The following is a 20,380-nucleotide window of genomic DNA, read 5'->3' as shown; positions in this document are numbered from 1 at the left end:
ATTTGATTGAGTTGTCTTAATAGCACTCAATCTGTCAGATAACATTAACAGATTCCGCTCTATAATTAGTTTAATATACGCGACAATTACGTCAGCCAGATTAGACTGGATTAAAATAACTTCCCAGAGCTCATCTCATATTAAGATGGAAAATTTGATACGATTGTTGAATTTTTTAACCATATATGAAGACAAAGCTCGGGTCAATGAATTCGCAGCTAACGGAGCTGTCAGCAAGCAAAACCTGTTTCAGACGCGTTTAAACATAAAACAACTGATGACAGCCCTCGATTATATTAATACCATTCTTTACGACTCAAATTCCAAGAGAAACTGACATTCCGTCACATAGATAAGGCATGTCACATTCGCAAGGTCTTTGACCTGACACAACACTTCTCTAACTTCCACGCTTGCTGACATAATATTCAAAACAGAAGCACCAAATTGACACATGTCAGTAGCTACGTACGTAGGCTCGAGTACATAGTTCGCTTTTGCTTTCATTTGAACTGCTTCTCGAATTTCACATTCACTTTCGTCAATATCGATCACTGTGCAGCGATAACCATCAAGATCATTTAGAAGCTCGTCAAATATTAGACCGCTTTGCCTTATCTTTTCTCAATTAGATTGTTCTTTGTTTTTATTGTTTCACTAATAGAGTTCACGTTAGATTGCTGCTGTTGTCGTTAGATACATTTGTATCTTTGTCTCCACACGTGCCCGCTTATGTCTAGGCTGTCACAATACTGTCGCCATCGTGACATTTGTTGACTAGTGAAAATCTTTGAAACATGTTTTCTCGATTTGCGTCCAGCGCATTTGAATATCAACATGTCGGGTAGGAAAAGCCCGGATCTGGGGAAAGTTGTGTGACGTTTCAATATGGGAAACTGTTGCTGGTGAAATAAATAATTGCAAATGTCAATTAGGCAAATGTCGGTATAACTGCGCGGTCACAGCCTGATATTTTGGAGGGGTCACAAATTTTGGGGGGTTTGGGGTGGGGGCGGCTAGGGACAATTTTTTTTTTAAATTTAGGTAGGAAATTTTTAGAAGATTTTTCAATTTGACGTGTACGATTTGGGGGGGGGGTCATGTCACCCATGGTCCCCCCCCCCTTTCGGACTGCACCTGGTGTGCGTCTTTGCCTTTGCATATTAGTCTCTGTTTACTTGACCATGATTCATTATTATTATTAGATTACTTACTTGATTTTTCTCTGCCTAAAATTGCAATACTTTCGATCAAAGTATGAAAAAAGAAGTCCAAAACAATAGTCGCATTTAAAGATCGAGTAAAATGTAATTTCTCCGCAATTATCAGATGCCTCCTATCATAACCAGTATTGTACAATTACAGACTTTCTCGCTTCGTTTGCAATAGCCGAGGTCATGTGTGCATCTCGTGCTGATCTATGCTAGCCGTAAAGGGATTATCACACTGAATAGGTACTGTACACGGTAATGAAAATAGCTATGCTAAGAATCGACCCAGTAATGAAGAGACTTAAACTTACCGCCAAGATCAGCAAATTTTATGCAGTAAGTGGCTATGGCACGAGGTGGAAGTGGTGGAACTTCGGGAGAATCAGGGACATTCGGGAGTGGCGTACGGTATGGTAAAACTTACTGTTACTTAACCTCAAATAAAGTGGGTGACAATTTGGTAAAGATAGGAAAGCCATTAGAAGGTAGTAGACAAAAACTGATCATCATTGATAAATATTTTTGTGAGGGGGATACGTTAGCTTTAACATCAAACTTCAAGAACTTATCTCTAAACAAACAGACCGTCTGTGTGACAATCTACTTAAGGCAGGTTATTGTTTACAGTAACGCGGAATTCAGGCTAAGTGCTTCCTGCGATCGATCCAGTTCTAAAGGAGGCCACGTGTGGGCTTGATCTTATTTGTACCTACATAAAAATGCATTTTACGTCAATGAAAAGTAAAAAGAAACTTACAGAGAAGAAAACAAAATACAAATAAATCAAATATCTTTGGGAGAGATCTAGGTCCAACAGTGGACGTTTTTCAGCTAGTGGGGCATGCACCTAAAATATAACTAAAGTTTTCAAAATTCCTTGCAAACTTGATCATATCCCAGAGCCATAGGAAGTAGCATACTCGTAAGTTAACTAACTTTTAAATCCTTTTGTTAGGTAAGCGTATAAGGCAAATCCCTTAGCATAGTACCCATAATCCGATGACCTTTTGTTTGTTTGCCTTGCGTGAAAGTAATCGCAAACAGTCTTTGTACGAACAATGTTCTAGTCGATCAAAGAAAGTTTCTCTTACTCATATTGGGTAACCGCCTCGTCATATCGTTGTAATTCCATTCATACGGAGCCAAATGAACTGGTTAATTGAACACCACATCAGGTCCTTATCTGTCCTCTTTCAATCATCTATCACACTAATACGCTTCGACTAAACAAAAGCGACGACTAATTTGCTTGTCAGTGCAAAATAATCAACAACAATCTAGAAGCACTATCATTTCTACCAACCCAATCTAATTACGACCATATTACTCCTAAACTTTAAGCTTCAGAATCCACCACCAAGCTAGGAATCAAACGTAGCTCGTTTGTGATTTCCGAAACCGTTTTTCGATTGGTTAAGATCGAAATTGGGCTCTGATTCTCATTAAGATAAGGTATATTTTAGTTGTGCTTATGTCTAGTTGCTTCCTAGTGTATGGGAGACAATTCGCCGATCGCCCGAGGTGCAACTCATTAAGAATACTTTCGCTCTCATGACGTGCGATACTCGTTCTTTTGTCGTTGAGAACATCTAGCTCAATGTAAACAAGTTCACACGACGTCGCCGATTGGCCGTAATTTCCTGCGCACAAATTAATATTTCGAAAACCATATAGAGGGTGGGAATTTCAGATGTAAGCAATGAGAGGACTTCATTTCGCTACTCACACTCCTCGTCTTACTGGGCCAGTAACTTTCATGAGATTTTAACTCTTAGTTTTATAGTTTTTTTTACAATAAACTTATGAGCAATGGATAATACCAATAAGAATAATAATAGCCTACTCGTATTTACTCTTAGCCTTGAAGATCCCTAGGCCGTATCGTTCAAATATTTAGATGATGGGAGCATGTAAGCCAATTCCATTTAAATCTTAAAACAACCACCATGAATCAAAACAAAGTTCAATAGTCTCATTTCTATCCGTATTGTCAATTTCAGTTCAACTAATCACTTCGAATACGTCGTATAAATTCAAATAATAGTCATTCGCAGTGATCAAAAGAACAGTTGCGCAGGAGTCACGATCGATGCTATCTTCGGTACAAGAAATTTGACGCGCGATCGTCTACTATTTTAGATGGGGTTCGGTAACCATAAAAAATACTGAAATATCAAAATAGAGTCGGTTCTTACATACCACTACAGCCTTAATCTTTTAAATGTCCGAGAATTCAGCAGTGAAACTTTAACGCGGGCCACTAAGATGAGGTTATGTTTATTTACGGCAATACAGGCCTGAAAATCTGGTTCACCAATGAACTTTTAGGAAATTTACTGCTCTTCAATTTTGTCATACAACTAGACTACTACTAAAAACTATTACAAAGCGAAAAACAAAAAAAGATGTGAGGTTAACTTTACTCATCATCATCATCAGCCGGAAGACGTCCATTGCTGAACAAAGGCCTCCCCCTTAGAACGCCACAATGAACGACAAGTCGCCACTTGCATCCACCGGTTTCCCGCAACTCTCACGATGTCGTCAGTCCACCTGGTGGGAGGCCTGTCAACGCTTCGTTTCGCTTCGCTTTAACTTTACTGCCCCGATTGAACCCGGGACCTTTGTAGTCTGGTTCTTTAACCATTAGGCTATCTGGCGGTCAACACGCATAATAGAAAGAAATAAAGAAAATACATTGATGATGAACTACAACCTTCCAAAGCTACTCTACAATTATACGTGCGAGACAGTTTAGTTTGTGCGCCATGTTATTTCAAGCAAAACATCGTATGGGAATAATAGACATAGATCCCGCGCAAAGGGCAACGACAAACAGCCAAAACACAAACACTGATAGGGAAAATAGTACTGTAACCAATCTTAATCATAAATTTGTTAAAGGGACCATTTTGTTGTTTGGTCAACCTTTCACACTGATTTCGAATCACGCGCTGCCTGACCTTAGCCATGATAAATCTGTATCAATGTACCATTATTTGGTCCGTACTTTCACTGAGCTCTGCCGTGGTTTACCCAAAATCGTCTCCTTTTACAGCCGGGTGAAACGTAGAGTTTAGTACCCACCTATGACCTTTATGGTACAAGGCACAAGAGAGACATGAGATAGTAAATTCTGCTACAGATCTAGTAAACAATGTTTTTCTATCGTATTTTATCGGAGAAGTTCGTATTTACCTTGTTTACTCAATTAGGTGTTTTAAGCTTCAGTAAGCTAGTTGAGAAAGCAAAATAAATACGTACTTTTGTGACAAAATTATGATGGCAACATAATATTCACTACATCTATATGCGTGGTTTAGATATAAAAACCGTTAATTGCATAGGGGACCCCCCGTTTGTTTTCAATTTAATTTAATTTTTATTTTTAGTTGTTGCAGCTGCAATAGAAATACATATAATTTCAATAGTATAAAACTCTTTGGCAAAACATAGTATAATTTTAAGATTAATACTAATGTACCCTATGTTAAACGAATAAAATATTCCGATTTTGATTCTGATTCTGACAGACAGGCAGACACAGATAGCGACTGCGACAGTAATAGGGTTCCATTAGTCATCCTTCGGGTACGGAGCCCTAAAAATACAATCAAGAAAACGCTCTTCTCTTAACACTTATAAAGTGTGTAACCAGCATGTTCCTTGCGATATGCAAATACAACATATGGCGCTACACGCTTTCTATTGTTATTAATCGTCAACGTTAAAGAGTGATTCGTCTTCATTTGTCTCAGATGAAGCCAGCCATAGCTTGCTTGATGTACCGCGCACACAGATGTTCTATTATTATGCTGTCAGTTTTGATCAGTTTTAGGCTTGGTTGGGGAGTAACGTAGGTTTGCATCGTGAGAAATCAGCAGTGTTGATTCAATACCTAGCACTAGCTATCTAGGATATCTTTAGGATGTAGTAAGTTAGTCAAATTAAAACAAATCAATAAATTTTTAATCACGTTAGCAAGGAAGATGTCATCAACAAAGATCTGATAAGTTTTAAAAGATATCTCGATGTGTATAATAGTGATAAATGACGAGTAGAACCAATCCCAAAGGATCGACTTTCCGTGATTTATGAGTGTGAACCACAGTGTTACCTTCTCGTAAAAGAAAGCATGTATCCAACCGTGGGACGTATACATACGAACTGGTCCATATAAATTAATCGCTGTTGCTAGCGGCTTCTTCTACGAATAATCCGTTTATAGCACGCGGGAGCTAACTATGCAGTTTCCGAGATAAATACTTCTGTATCCTTCCCAGGGTGCCAAACTATCTCCATGACTAATTCTCGTTAGTCTGAAAGAGTAACAAACAAAGAAACAAAAGTGAGTTATGAATGTAATATTAGTCGGATTACAACTTTGTCATGGTGCCGACAACATAAACATTCAATCAATGCAAACACACTGCGTCCGTCATTTCTCCGGATGCATTAATCAAATAGATGCAAACGTTTCTAAAGGCTATCCGTATTACGCAAGGCACTGCATTGCACAAAGACAACTGTTGGGAGATAGTTGAAATAATAGTAAATAAATAGTACTTTTTTACTAGTTTAAAGCAGGGTTTCTCAACCTTATGGCTCCACGTACCCCTGTTAAAGTTTCTAGACGATAGCGAGAATTGGAGTTGGAATAAAGTAATCATAGTCTTGCAATCACGTAAACCTGACGCGAATACCGTCGAATTTTCGCGTACTAACCCTGGTTTAAAGAAATAAACAGGCACGTAACCAACTGGCGACTGACTACGAGTAGGAGACGTAAGAGATGCCTGCCGCTGAAAAGTAAATCAATGATGATCAGAGAAGCTGGAAGCTGCATATTAGAATATCATGATTGGGTAGTCCTAGTAAAAAAAAACATGTGATCATTTTTAGGAAGATAAGAAGCCGAAGTTAAGAAATGGAGACCCGTGACGTCATGTCTAAGTAAAAAGTGTATCAAGATATTTAATGTCACTCAGAGCTTTAACGGGATATATTTTCATCATAATCGTATTAAGTATTTGTTAAATACACAAAAAAAATACGTATCCATTATGTTTTGATACTAACGGGGTAATATTCTTTTAGGCATGTAGCTTTGTAGCCTATTGTGATAGTTCGATTTAGATAAAGTGGAAAAGATGAAGGAAGGATGACAATACGCCATTTTAACAATAATTATATGGACGAGCTATCTGAGGCCCTAAGAGACGACCAGGGTTTTCTGTATCACAGAACAACAGCTTATTCTCGAGCTCTGGTCTCCGTGGAAAACTAAAAGAGGCTGCATCCTTATTCCGTGTGAATTTCAAAAGGTTCCTACTTAGTGCACTTCTGTGATTCTCAAGAAATATGCCTGCCAAATTTCAAGTCATTACCTACGTTGTCTATAACAGTCAGTTATTTTACTATTTTACATATATAAGCCATTAAAGAAGGCCAAGGCCACCCACACACAATTCTATCAATACAATCTTAATCGCAAAACCAACCGTATGTTATTATAGTGTCTTCAGGTCACCAGAGGCACCAATTTGTTACATTCTGCTGATTTAGACATCCATTCAACCACAGATAACATCATAATAGCCTGCTATTCAAATAAACATGAGCTTACAAAATACTCTTTCAGTCAAAAGAGCGTATTAAATCGTATACTTGTTAGTCGTATAATATACTCACTACAGATTTTGCATGCCGTCACATTTACACAACATAAGCATGACCTTCAAGGCATTGTCCGAAATCTCTTCACTATCCCACAATACTTTACGAGGTATACTTCGACGCGCAAAGGGGCACTTAAGTATAGCTTACTTGTAGATAAAGTTACAAAATTTCAAGAGGTTTGTAAATATAGTAAATGTCGGTAATTTTGCTGCACCTTAGATTCTAAGCAATATTATTTTAACGTTTACGGTTAACGTTCATATTGTGAGCTCTACAGTTGACACGAATTTTAGAGTTCACTGACTTAAGTAGGTAAATTTTGTTGGCATCAACAGTGTAATAGTATTCATGTTTCTATATACTGATCTGTTGATATTTGATGAACATGTTTGGTAATATTTACTCAGTGACTAATATATTTAATTAATTTGAATGATAAATTTTTTTTTTTTGCTATCACGAATCTGAATTTTCAGCAAAAAGTAGGTAAGTTTCTTAAAAAATAATTTGGGCATATTGGGATGCAAGGTTTTTAAGACTGGGTGCTAGAGTGAAGGCCTAGAACGGGACATACTCGTAGAAAAGTTTGCAGGCAACCGATGGGTTGGACCGACGATCTTAGAGTGGCTAGGAAGAACGGGTGCGAAGGGCACAAAACTCAAAATTGGGTGAATTGGCTGAAGGACACTCAGCATTGAATAGATAGTGGTTGAAGAAGAGAGAGAGATAGAGAGTTTTCAAGACACTTTTTATTCATCCTATCTGCACGCAATTGTTCTCTGTAAATCGGAGTTTAAGATGAATTATGCAAACGTTTTTAGAAATGTTGTAAGTACAACTACTGGTTCCATAATGATATTTGCTACAAAAGTGATCTTGAAGTACGGAGTGGTTTTCGCATTTGCATTCGCCGGAACAACTTGTGCCAATTATGTGTTGTTTCTCTTTGATTTAGATCTATGTTTTAAACTGGTTGTCTGTTGATAGAATAACTGTCATAAACATGTCTGCTTAGTTTCTAAAAAACTGTTTACACAAGTTGCCTCTGAACATAATCTGGCTTTAAATGTAGATATTTATGTACCTAGTAAAAAGCGTTAAGCGTTCCGTGAATCGAAAAGGGAATAAGCGCTAGTAGGATTCGCACACCAAATGTTGAGGACAATATTTTTAAAATTTTCATAAGCAATGTGTTTCCGACTGTCGCTATACATCAAGGTGTGCACTTAACAGGCCCAAGTGGTGAAACTATCAAACTATTCATAAATAACGACACCCAAGTTCTTGTTCTAGGTGCCGGGAAATAGACTAAAGTCACCAGTTCCCGTCACCTGCTGAGCCTATGCATATTGATGGCTTATAAATTCAATATCGTAAATTATAATATGACGCGTGCCAGTTTCTACTTTGAATGTGAAATACGCAAGTCCTTTTAATGGCACTGGTTCGATATTTGACGCTGATTTTCACTTCACGTTAAAAGAAAAATCAATAAAAAAATAACGTGTGAAAAGTTGCAGAAGAAGAGTGGTTTTGCTTCGCATCCGTCCGATCCGAAACCGATCCAGATCCGTGAAAATACGGTCCAGTAGACCACTTGTTTGGTAGGTTAGGTAGATTCGATTTCCGTCATCCGATTTCACTATACAAATAGTTTTATAACTACTCCGGTCCGTATTTTCATGAATTCGGATCATAGTAGGGCGTATCTGCTCGAAAAGATACTCCTGCTTAAGACGTTAGCTATTGAAGCAGGGTTGGCTGATAACCCGTGATCACAGGGCTGGTAAATGCATCGATACATCGGGAGAGTTTATTGAAGGTACTGTGGTCTATCTCTTGTCGAAAATACGAGTATGTGTGGTGTAATTAAATGTAAATTATTAAAAACTGTTAGAAGGAAAAGTTTAAATTACATTATTACTCTTAATCCAAAACCCACGTGCGGCAATAAATTTAAAACAACTCAATCCGAATCAGCAACATGTCAATTTTAACAGCATTCAAATTCGAAGGGCCATGAAAGTAAAAGTAGAAGTTTTACAACCAGTCCAAATAAATATAAATTATACGTTCGCTTGAAAACTTGAAAATGATCGAATGTTAATAATGACAGCGTTGCGTGTCGGTCAAGTTCGAGTCGCGCCAGTTTTTAGAAGGCTTCGTTAGATAAATACGCAGTGATTCTTCAGAAATAAATAAAGTCTGCAGAAATAAACTTAGTACACGACTTCGAATTCCATGGTTCAAAACATATTGATGAAACAGCTGAAACTAAATATCTCAAAAAATGTCGCTTAGATCATTTTGCATTTTCAGCCGCGTATACCTTATTTATCCACATTATATACGAGAAACTTTCAAGACTCAAGTTTTTTAACAGATGTAACGAAAACCGTAATTAAAACCTTAGTGAAAATCATCAATTTTGTTATTTTGTGAATCTGTGCTAATATAATGCAGATTCACGGGCACCCAACAGCTTGTGAATTTAAAATATTTACAGATCGACCATCGACGTAACGTTACTGCAACTCGAACGATATTGCAGCGTGTAAATGAGTCTTCACTTTGTGAGGAATATTATTGTGAATAAATACTTATTACTGTTACTTATACATAAGTGAACCGATTAAGGGAAAGTTTAATCACTCGGCTGCAAAATATCAAAATGACTTCATTGAAATTGAAAATGCATGTTGCACCATACACCGGTTGGCCAGGTTATATGTAACAGTGCAAAATTAACAATTAGGTTATTATATGTTCACACGGACTTACTCCGACTGCAGGCTTATTTATTTTACAACAATCAATGTATTTACTTAGTTAGGTACTAGCTTTTGCCCAAGGCTTCGCCCGCGTGGAATTCGATAATCACGCGCTGTTCCCTCGGGAACTGCATTTTTCCGGAATAAAAAGTAGCCTATGTCACTCTCTGGTCCATAAACTATCTCTATGCCAAAAATCACGTCGATCCGTCGCTCCGTTTCGACGTGAAAGACGGACAAACATACATACAAACACACACAGTTTCGCATTTATAATATACTCGTAAGTATGGATAGGATTGCCGTATCTAAACATTATGCATTTAATTAATATTGCTGTTGTTCGTAAATATTTACTAACGGTTCATCATATTCCAGTTATTCATAATGATAAACACCCGAGGTGTTAGTTGTGACACGAAGAAAGTTAAATATGGCCATGCAAATGAGTAATATAAGTTGATGACAGAATTAAAAGGACCGTTATATTTTGTGTACAGTCACCAGCACCAATATCTGACACAACAACCCAACCAGCAAAAAAGTCTTGGATTGCGCACTTTATGAGAGTGGTGGGCTTATAGCGCTCTTATAATTGTTTTGGAACATGTTACTGCTCTTATATTAGCCTTAGATAAGCTAGTACAGACTCAAGAACTCTCTATCTTATAACCTAGTCTCATATATGTATATAAGCTCATTTTATAATACTATTATAAGCCTCTTACTCCTACAATAACATTTACGAAGACTCATTGTACTTGAGAATATCTGTTCTTATAGCACCATTCTCTAAGTTTATTTGATTTTATAATGGTCCTGATAAATGCTCTTGTAAGAATGTCAGACTAATATCAGCATAACATAAGAACATTATAAGCGTATACTTTTTTGATCTTGTTTAAAGCTATTGTAAGATCGATAGCAATAGTTTAGTAAGATATTAGAATGATATTAGTTCATTTGATTTATAATGGTCCTGATAAATGCCCTTGTAAGAATGTCAGACTAATATCAGCATAACATAAGAACATTATAAGCGTATACTTTTTTGATCTTGTTTAAAGCTATTATAAGATCAATAGCAAAGTTTAGTAAGATATTAGAATTATATTAGTTAATTTGATTTTATAATGGTCCTGATAAATGCTCTTGTAAGAATGTCAGACTAATATCAGCATAACATAAGAACATTATAAGCGTATACTTTTTTGATCTTGTTTAAAGCTATTATAAGATCAATAGCAATAGTTTAGTAAGATATTAGAATGATATTAGTTCATTTGATTTTATAATGGTTTTGATAAATGCTTTTGTAAGAATGTCAGCCTAATATAAGCATAACATAAAAACACCAGACAAGTTAAGTGTTGAGAAAGATATTGGTGAGGGTTCTGCAGGATTTTATTTCATGCAAGAAGTCGATATAGAGGACAGAGATTCAGTCTGTGACATAGATCATGTCAGTGAAAATGAATCTTCGACCGAGGACGAAACCTATTATGAAAAAGATTTTGCCTTAAAAAGTGATTTACACTTCAGTTGGGCATTGACTTAAAGTATAAATAATTCAAAAAAACACATTTTTCTAAAGTTTTTTCTTTGGAAAAGTTGTTTGTTACTAATCAGTATATGCATACGCTTTCGTATCAACGCCTAATTAGAATTCAACCTGTATAAGTCGCAAAACCCAATTCCAGAGATTGCTGTGGCCATCAAGAAATTATTATATCACGGAAAAATGCATGCTATATCTCTTCTAGAAATGGCGTATACTTTTCCACACTAGTGCGCAAAGTAGCACTTTTTGTGCCTGAGTAGGTAATTCGCACAAATATCCTTTCGGGTTGTAATTATATTTACATGGCAATTGCCATTTTACACCCAGGGGAAGATGTAAAATCATATGCTCGCCACGGGAAATTACAAAGAAAGCCTCAGATAGCTTGTTTATAGCCCTCGCCTTCGGCTCGGGCCAAATACCCGCAATCTGAGGCTTTCTTTATATTATTTCCCTATGTGAACAATTTACTAATATTTGTTTGATTTTATGGTTTTCATCTTCTTTTACAGATATTTACTCAGGAGATGTAAATCCATCAAATTTAGATGCTTATCCGGGGCCTTTGTTAGTGAAATGAATCAGCTTGAAAAAGGATTTACTGTCACTACTAAGATAGGAACTGAAAAAAACGTTATTGTAATGGCCGCATCCGTGACACGTTTCACTCAACAAGAAATGAGTTTCTTTCCAAGGCCATGTTAAATTCTTTAACATACGGAAGTCTTTCTTGGTCAAGTAACGGTCTAAATCCATATATTCAGCTATTTACATCACCAACGTTGTCACTTAAATAAAAACTTTTAGTATATTTGTTTTTATAAAGTCAAGTGATCAGGTTAGGATAAAAAGGTAAAGGTTAAACAGTTCATGTTTTATGTAGGTAAAGCAAGGAACCCTAAATTAATTCAACATGGCCGTACCATTGGTATTCAGAATGCTAATATTAGAGTAAATTATCTTACAATAGTCTAATAGTGCGCTGGAAAAGTGCAACTATAACAATGGCATCATTTTCACTACAATTATAGAAATAAAAAAATATACGAGAATAGAAAATACTATTTTAATTGATTATTTGAGTGGGCGCATGAAATTTGAAGCGTAAAACAGGGTCTACTTTACAGTAAATAATATGTTCCAACGTAAATACTTACCGCGCAACATAAAGAACCACCAATGATAACAAACACGTTATTAATATTACTACTATTATTATACTTGCATTCAGTTTGTCACTACAATATTTTATTCTGCCACGCTGCAGTTCACTCACCGAGCATAATGCACGCGGAATGTTTCAAAATTTCGTATGGTCGTACATAAAATCAAAATAAGCTTGTTTAGGCTCACAAGATTCTAACGTTGGACCAATATAAGCCTATGCAGGCTTACAAAATACTTACGTAAAAGCGATATTAGCCTAAGGCAGCTTAAATTAGTTTTGTAAAGATTATTGTAAATGCGAACAGTATTCAATAAGACTGATATTAGGACGATGTTAAAATAAATACGCTTATAATTTGTGCCCAAATCCAGGCTTATACGATGATATAAACCAATATTAGAGTGAAAATTTATAGTCTTGAGATGGTTGTAAGAGGGATTTTGCTGGTTGGGAAGCGTGCATAAATATCTGATACGACTCTATTTCTAGGGCCGGAAGGACGTGTGAGATATTTTTGCACGCTCCGCTGTGGCAGATATTAATGCTGGTGACTGTACGCTAATTCTACGCGGGTGAAGCCGCGGGCAAAAGCATTTTTTTGCCTAATCCCGGATTTTAATTCAATTGATGATAAAGGCTACTACGAAGATGGATTACCAATACCTCCTAACCGACAGTTCGTTGACATGCACCCCTAGCCAAACCTCCTAAGTTGCCCCTTATTCCTCGCAGTACCACCAACTTGTTCCACCAGTGGTAGATACCAGAAGGAATTGTCTTTCATGTTTGAGATTTATCAGTTCGGCGGAGTTGGTTTTTCTGAACATGAAACTACCGTGAGACTCACTCATATTAAATATAATGACCCGGATAACTCACGTCTTAAATCGAGTTTAGCTCGACATGTTTCGGGCTAATCCGTAGCCCTTCGTCTTCGGAGCAACGCGACTCAGCGGCTGCTGCAACACGCGCACTGCGCGCCGCCGCTCTGCTCGCGCGACTACCCGACGAAACTGACACCGGCACACAACTACCCGCGTTTTCATCATCATTACAACTGTCAAATGTAGGGTAGCACACAACACTAACAACTCGTGCTGCGTCATCGGTGTGTGTGAACGTACCTTTACAGAGCGATGTTGTTAGTGTTGTGTGCTACCCTACATTTGACAGTTGTAATGATGATGAAAACGCGGGTAGTTGTGTGCCGGTGTCAGTTTCGTCGGGTAGTCGCGCGAGCAGAGCGGCGGCGCGCAGTGCGCGTGTTGCAGCAGCCGCTGAGTCGCGTTGCTCCGAAGACGAAGGGCTACGGATTAGCCCGAAACATGTCGAGCTAAACTCGATTTAAGACGTGAGTTATCCGGGTCATTATATTTAATATGAGTTGGTTTTTCGTCGTTAGTTGTTTATAAATGAATGAATACATCAATAAATAACAACGATAAAAAATCTAGTCATTGCTGCACCATTGTGTAATTCAATGATAAATTATTATGTTTAATGAACTCCAATAAATATTAATTTCAGTATAGACGATTTCACCAGAGCTGGTGATAATGGAGTAAACTAAATTCACACGTGTAAAAAATAAGAAAAATTCAACGGTCCAACTTACAATTATAAGTCAGGAACAGTCTGACTAGTTTCGATCTTTTCTAAAGATATTTTTCAAGATGAGTGCATTCACGATGGATGTTATAAATTATAATATATAAACTGCTTTATTCGAATTACTACCACTATTTCTTTACTAGCGCTACTATTTCTTTTTTACATTATACAGTTAAATTTTATGCAATATTTCAGCATTCTGTGTAGGTATAGTTTTATGCCGAGCGTTGATAAATTAGCCCGTCAGTATAAAATATATTTAGTATAAATAGATTTAATATAACACAAATGCCGCAATAATAATCAATTTAGGCTGTTTTAGTAGAGACTGCAAAAACGGTTCACCGCGCTAGTTCTTCCGAGATTTACTTTTCACTCAAATTTCTTGGAACAATTCACTCTACATTCTAAATTATTTTTTTCCAATTACATTTTGTAACGCTATTTCTAATTTAATTGAGATTGTTATTTTTGAATAGAGATGCAATTTGTAAGGAAATTGAATCAGATTTGTGTATTCAAAGTCTGCAGTGAGACTTAGTTCGTTTAAAATTTAGCGTACCTATGTTACTATATACTGACACATTTTTAACCCCTGACGCAAAAAGAGGGGTGTTATAAGTTTGACCGCTATGTGTGTCTGTCTGTGGTACCGTAGCTCTTAAACGGGTGGACCTATTTGAATGCGTTTTTTTTTATTTGAAAGCAGGTTTTCCAGCGATGGTTCTTTCACATGTTTTTGATCACTAAGATGCCAGAAAAAATACTATCAAATGAAGGTAGGTAATCAAAAACTCGCGCAGCCAAACGAACGCGATACCATACGCCAAATGCGGATATCCGTAAGTAATTACCTTAGGTACCTAGTTACTGATTAAGCGGCTAAACAAAAGGCATCAAACAAACAGGTGCTATTAGATCGCCCACTGATCATTCAGGAGGTGCTAATGCGGCGTTCCCACAATGCAGCATGCGCGCGCGCCTACGTACTCCCGCGCACGGCCTTGCAAGGACGACCGGTGTATAAATACATTACTGAGATGAGCTGCGGTCTGAATAGTTACGCCATTATAACAAACGCATGTTCCAGTACGTCAACTCCTGCTTATGCTGTACGAGTTGGATACTTTTTGACCGTTTTGTGTCCTACCTACATAATAGTAGTAAGTACATTCGTTTGTCGCTATTTCGCGAGAATTAATGCATTATTCTGGGATAAAAACTATCCTAACTAAAGCTCTCTGTACCTATACATATACCTACCGAATCTCATGTAAATCAGTTCAGCCGTTTAGACGTGAAAAGGTAACAAACTTTCGCATTTATACCTAATATTAATGGGATTTGGGATACTTATTGGGCACCTCTCGTCGACATAGAGTTAGTATCTAGATATAAAACTTCGAAAATCACTGATCTACAAAAAATACTTAGGGTCTTTCTTTTTCATACATAATACAAGGTTGATTCCAAAAAAGTGCAGGTGGTAGGACCCTGTGCAAGGTCCGCCCGGATTGTTACCACCATCTTGCTCGCTAATCCTGCCGTGAAGCAGCAGTGCTTGCACTGTTGTGTTTCGGCGTGGAGAGTAAAACAGCCAGTGAAATTACTGGCACGTGAGGTATCCCATTCTAGGCCTCTAGGTTCGCAACGCGTGTGCAATACCCCTGGTGTTGCAGATGTTTATGGGCGGTGGTGATCTCTTACCTTTAGGAGACCCACTTGGTCGTTTGCCATCCAGTCGTATAAAAAATAAAAAAAGTGCCACCGACACGCTAATGTATATTTATTATATATGTATAGTGTTTAAATGTTGTAATTTTTTTACAATAAGTACGTAATACTTTTAGGTTTGTGGTTTACCTAATTAAAATTCAGTTCAACTTGTTTGCGTAATTTAAATATAGTAAAGTAGAAAAGTATTTTTGCTGCTTTTAGTTCGTGTATGAGCATTTTGAGTATGTGTTTTAAGACCAACAGGATGCTATCAAAAATGTGTAAGTATCATGTGCTCTGACAAATTTCTTGAAAGTAAAAAGCAGTATTAATAATACTCACCGAGTCCGCAAATGAGGTAGGTCGGCGGCGGTTTGAGCACCGACCGGGAGTAGGCCCCCCGAACGGTCTCCAGGGCCCTCGGCGCGCCCCCCACCAGGAGGACCCCCGGGCAGACGTAGCCGGCGTACCGGAGCTCCGCCGTCGCTGCCGCCAAAGCACCAGCCCACCAGCATTTAGCGTTGGCTGCTAGGAAACTCTGGAACAAAAGAGAAGTAAATTAGTTAAGGAAATATCTAAGTCTCTCTTCTATGTCACCACACTTTTGACAGAGTAGTTTACCTTCCACTTTGAGCAGTACCCTTAGTGTAAGTTTTCGGTTACAAAATACGTCTCGATCGCGTTCGCGTTAAAATCTCAATTTGTATTGAAACACGAACATCGCAAACGTTCCGCTAGAGGCGCTGTTCGTGTTTCCATACAAATTGAGATTTTAACGCGAACGCGATCGAGACGTATTTTGTCACCGAAAACTTACACTAAGGGTACAGGGCGGACTTCGTATCGTACAGTTCCTACGTACTACTAAACCCACTATTCCTACTGGATCGAGATTTAGAAAGGAAGACAGAAGACATTAATTCACTCTCACATAAAACACACAAAAAAAAAACAGAAATAGTACATACACAAAAAGCGAAACTTTCGCTAAATCAGTGTTAAACTCAAAATTAAAACCGCTTCGATTATAGGCGCCGGTGTTCTAATGGTTTACGCGTGCGAAGTCGGTTAACACTAGTACGTAAATGGTAAAATTAAAAATTAGTATTGGATAACTAACTGAAAAAGCCGTGGTGGCCTAGTGGTTTGACCTATCGCCTCTCAAACAGAGGGTCGTGGGTTCGAACCCCGGCTCGCACCTCTGAGTTTTTCCAAATTCATGTGCGGAATTACATTTGAAATTTACCACGAGCTTTGCTGTGAAGGAAAACATCGTGAGGAAACCTGCACAAACCTGCGAATCAATTCAATGGTGCGTGTGAAGTTCCCAATCCGCACTGGGCCCGCGTGGGAACTATAGCGCAAGCCCTCTTGTTCTGAGAGGAGGCCTGTGCCCAGCAGTGGGACGTATATAGGCTGGGATGGTGATGATGATGATGATGATTGGATAACTAAGGCCAGGGATGATGTTTTTCCAACTCAGAAGCCGCGACAGACAACGTTAGGCACATATATCAACATCATTATCATATCAGCAGTAGGCCTTCCCCATAGACCTCCAGTTGCCTCGGTTGGAAGCGGCTTGCATCCACCGTGAACCCGCGACTTTAACCAGGTCATCCGTCCATCTCGTTGGTGGACGTCCTACGCTGCGGTTTTTTAGGCAAGTATAGTCACAGTCAGCCGTGGTGGCCGAGTGGTTTGAGCTATGGCTTCTCAAGCAGAGGATCGTGGGTTCAAACCCCGGCTCGCACCATTACACTACATTTCAAATTCACCACGAGCTTTACGGTGAAGGAAAACATCGTGAGGAAACCTGCACAAACCTGCGAAGCAATTCAATGGTGTGTGCGAAGTTCCCAATCAGCACTGGGCTTGCGTGGGGACTACGGCCCAAGCTCTCTCATTCTGAGAGGAGGCCTGTGCCCAGCAGTGGGACGTATATAGGCTGGGATGATGATGATGATGAGTCACAGTATAAATAAGCGCAGTAAGTAAAAAAAGTGAATCCGATCCGTTGCTACTATGTTCACTGCGTAGCAGCAGGGCTACTACGAAACTCGAAGCTCGAAGTTCGTGTCGTGCGGTCCCTCTGACACTTATACTATTTAATACGAGAGCGAGAGGGACGCTACGATACGAACTTCGAGTTTCGGGTTTCGTAGTAGCCCTGCAGTTTTATACTTTCGTAATGTTTACCACTAAAAAGCTATTAAATTAAATACTCCCAATAATAACCCTGTCCCGGTAACCTTAACAGGACGAAGTGCATAGTTGCAACACTTGCAGTTCTTAAATGTCAATTGAAAGAGTCAAGGACTCAACAAACGAGTTCAACTACTTTGCTTCTTAGGATTATGATTGAAGTGATACGATTGATGTTTCGAAAGCGAAAAAACCTGTCGACTTATTTGGCACTTGTTTAGTGTAAGCACCTAGAAAAGTATGAGGGCAAGTTCAAGTTCTTTAATTTAAAGCGTACCTTTGTGCAACTCTACTACGCATTTCGAAAATCGAAGTTCATATCGTACCGTCCCGTTCACTCTCGTGTTAAAAATATAAGTGCCAGCGGGACGGCAAGATACGAAGTTCGAATTTTGCATATTAGAATAGAATAGTAATTTTCTATCTGCTGTTTTTATTTGTCAGTTCCCTTCATATCTCGTGCAATACATATCTTTATCGATTTAGCAAGATTATAAAGAAAGAAAGAAAGAAAATACATTTATTTAAAGCCATAAAACAAACATAGAACAGATAAAGACATACATGACGCTAAATAGGTCCCCACTCAGCCCTCAGCATAATGCCACGGCAAGCCGTGGCGCTGAATGCTGAATGGCGTGTTTGCTTATGTAGCAAGTACTTTTGGTACATTTGGTCCAGGGGTTGCATCGGCCAAAGGGATGAAGCTTGTTGCAGTTACATATTCATCAAAAATAGCAAAGATTCTTACTTACTACCTACTATCAGGGCGCAGTGACCCAGTGTGTCTTGGCCTCCAACACCAGATTATACGCCACGCTTTGTGATCTTGAGCCTGCTCTTGCCAGCCTTCGACCCCGAGGTCCAAAAGGTCTTTCAGGAGCGAAGCTTCTAGGATATCTTAATTGCTGTTCACCAAACGAACCCTGGGCTCTGGATGTGATTCATAGTGTACTATTTTAATTAATTAATCATTTTATTTTACCTTTTTATAAATTATGCAATGAACTTTACTATAATTTTGTTACCGCTATTACGATGCATCTACTAGAAGTAGTGTCACGTCATTCATTATTGTGACGCTAAAAAAATTTGCGAAATTTCGAGAGCTCATTGGCCTGTAGCAGCTACATAACTTTTTTCAGTCTGGTAAAAACAAATAAGTATATAAATAAACACAAATCAAAGCCATTTAGTTCTACTGGTGTTTCAATCGGGTCCATTTCGGCTCATATATGTACTTAATGAAAGTAATGTTGGTCAGAATGATCGTTTGTCATAACTCTTTTTTGTCTGAATCCAATGATTGTTCAGAATTGTTATAAAACAAACCTAACTTAACCTATACTTTTGTTTGGTTGTTTATTCTACTAAAAAGAAAAACAAAAAGGTTACAGAAAAACCTTCAGTTTTCCATAGGATGACCATTCAAAATTTCAGTTTCAGTTTTTGTGGGAAACAATTATGACAAACGATGATTCGGACAAAAAATTACGCATAATATTGAAGAAATAATCTAAAGTTAGTTAGGCGAAATATCGCTAGATGGCGTTAGTATCGTGAGGTTCGTTTGATATTTGCTCGTGATTGGCTCATTTAGTTATTTAACCAATCACGAGCAAACGTCTCACGATACCAACGCCATCTAGCGATATTTCGCCTCTGTGAAAACCCTCAATGTACCGTAGCACAGTGCCTTGTTTTATAAAACCATCCATTCAGTGTGCTAATATCTGCGGCAGGATACTAAAGGCGGTTTATACACTAGTAGAATTACTTTTTTATGGATTTAGGGGAAAGAGTTCTGTTTTAATGAAGAAAACTAAGACCGTACTTTAATATTGTGCCATACCTTTACGATTAACACCTAATCCAAGCACTGCAATTACCATACATCCCACGGACAACTTAACACGACAGATAATACCAGCCATTAAATCCAAAGCCTAATAAAAGAGAAAAACGTTCAGTGAAAACCTGTCCGCGCCAGCAAATTGCTTTTCTAACCTAAACTGTAGTAAATTGGAATTTTCCTAAGTGTGAATATCCCCGTGAAAGTTAGCCTGCGGATATTGTAAGGTCCATAATTACAAAACGCTGGTATTATTATGCTTTATTATAATAGGGCTTACTAAAACCTTATTTGGATGGTGTGAATATCGTGCCGGTTGCAGTACATTGCCATCGATGAACGATTAATTATAAATTCAATAGCTGCGAAGCAGCAATGTATCGAAATCTCATGGTAGTTCTGGCACCGACTTTATTAGGCTTTATGGGCGCTAAGAAAACAATAGCGGAGCAACTCAATCGGCCTGAATAAACCTATTTTGGGTTTTCGTACTTTAAAAGGAAATAAGGAATCCTTGTGGGATCACTTCGCTGTCAGATTATACGTCTGTCAAGATGTTTTTCCCGCGCGTAAACACTAACCCCCTGTTTCAGCATATATTGATTA

At 38.2% G+C, this 20,380-nt stretch overlaps 1 protein-coding gene across 1 annotated transcript in view; it reads right to left on the bottom strand.

Annotated features, from left to right (window-relative positions):
- ko (Stork-head domain-containing protein knockout) overlaps window positions 1–20,380 on the bottom strand; it is a 269,884-nt gene that overhangs the window by 73,384 nt on the left and 176,120 nt on the right. Inside the window, exon 3 of the mRNA XM_074095645.1 lies at window positions 16,060–16,255. Within this exon, the coding sequence (XP_073951746.1) occupies window positions 16,060–16,255 (196 nt within the window). The remainder of the gene's footprint in view (window positions 1–16,059; window positions 16,256–20,380) is intronic.

This window comes from Choristoneura fumiferana, chromosome 12 (genome assembly GCF_025370935.1).
Source record: "Choristoneura fumiferana chromosome 12, NRCan_CFum_1, whole genome shotgun sequence".
Lineage (NCBI taxonomy): Eukaryota > Metazoa > Arthropoda > Insecta > Lepidoptera > Tortricidae > Choristoneura > Choristoneura fumiferana.
The sequence above is the reverse complement of the archived record's forward strand: the minus strand, read 5'-3'. Positions and strand labels throughout refer to the sequence as shown.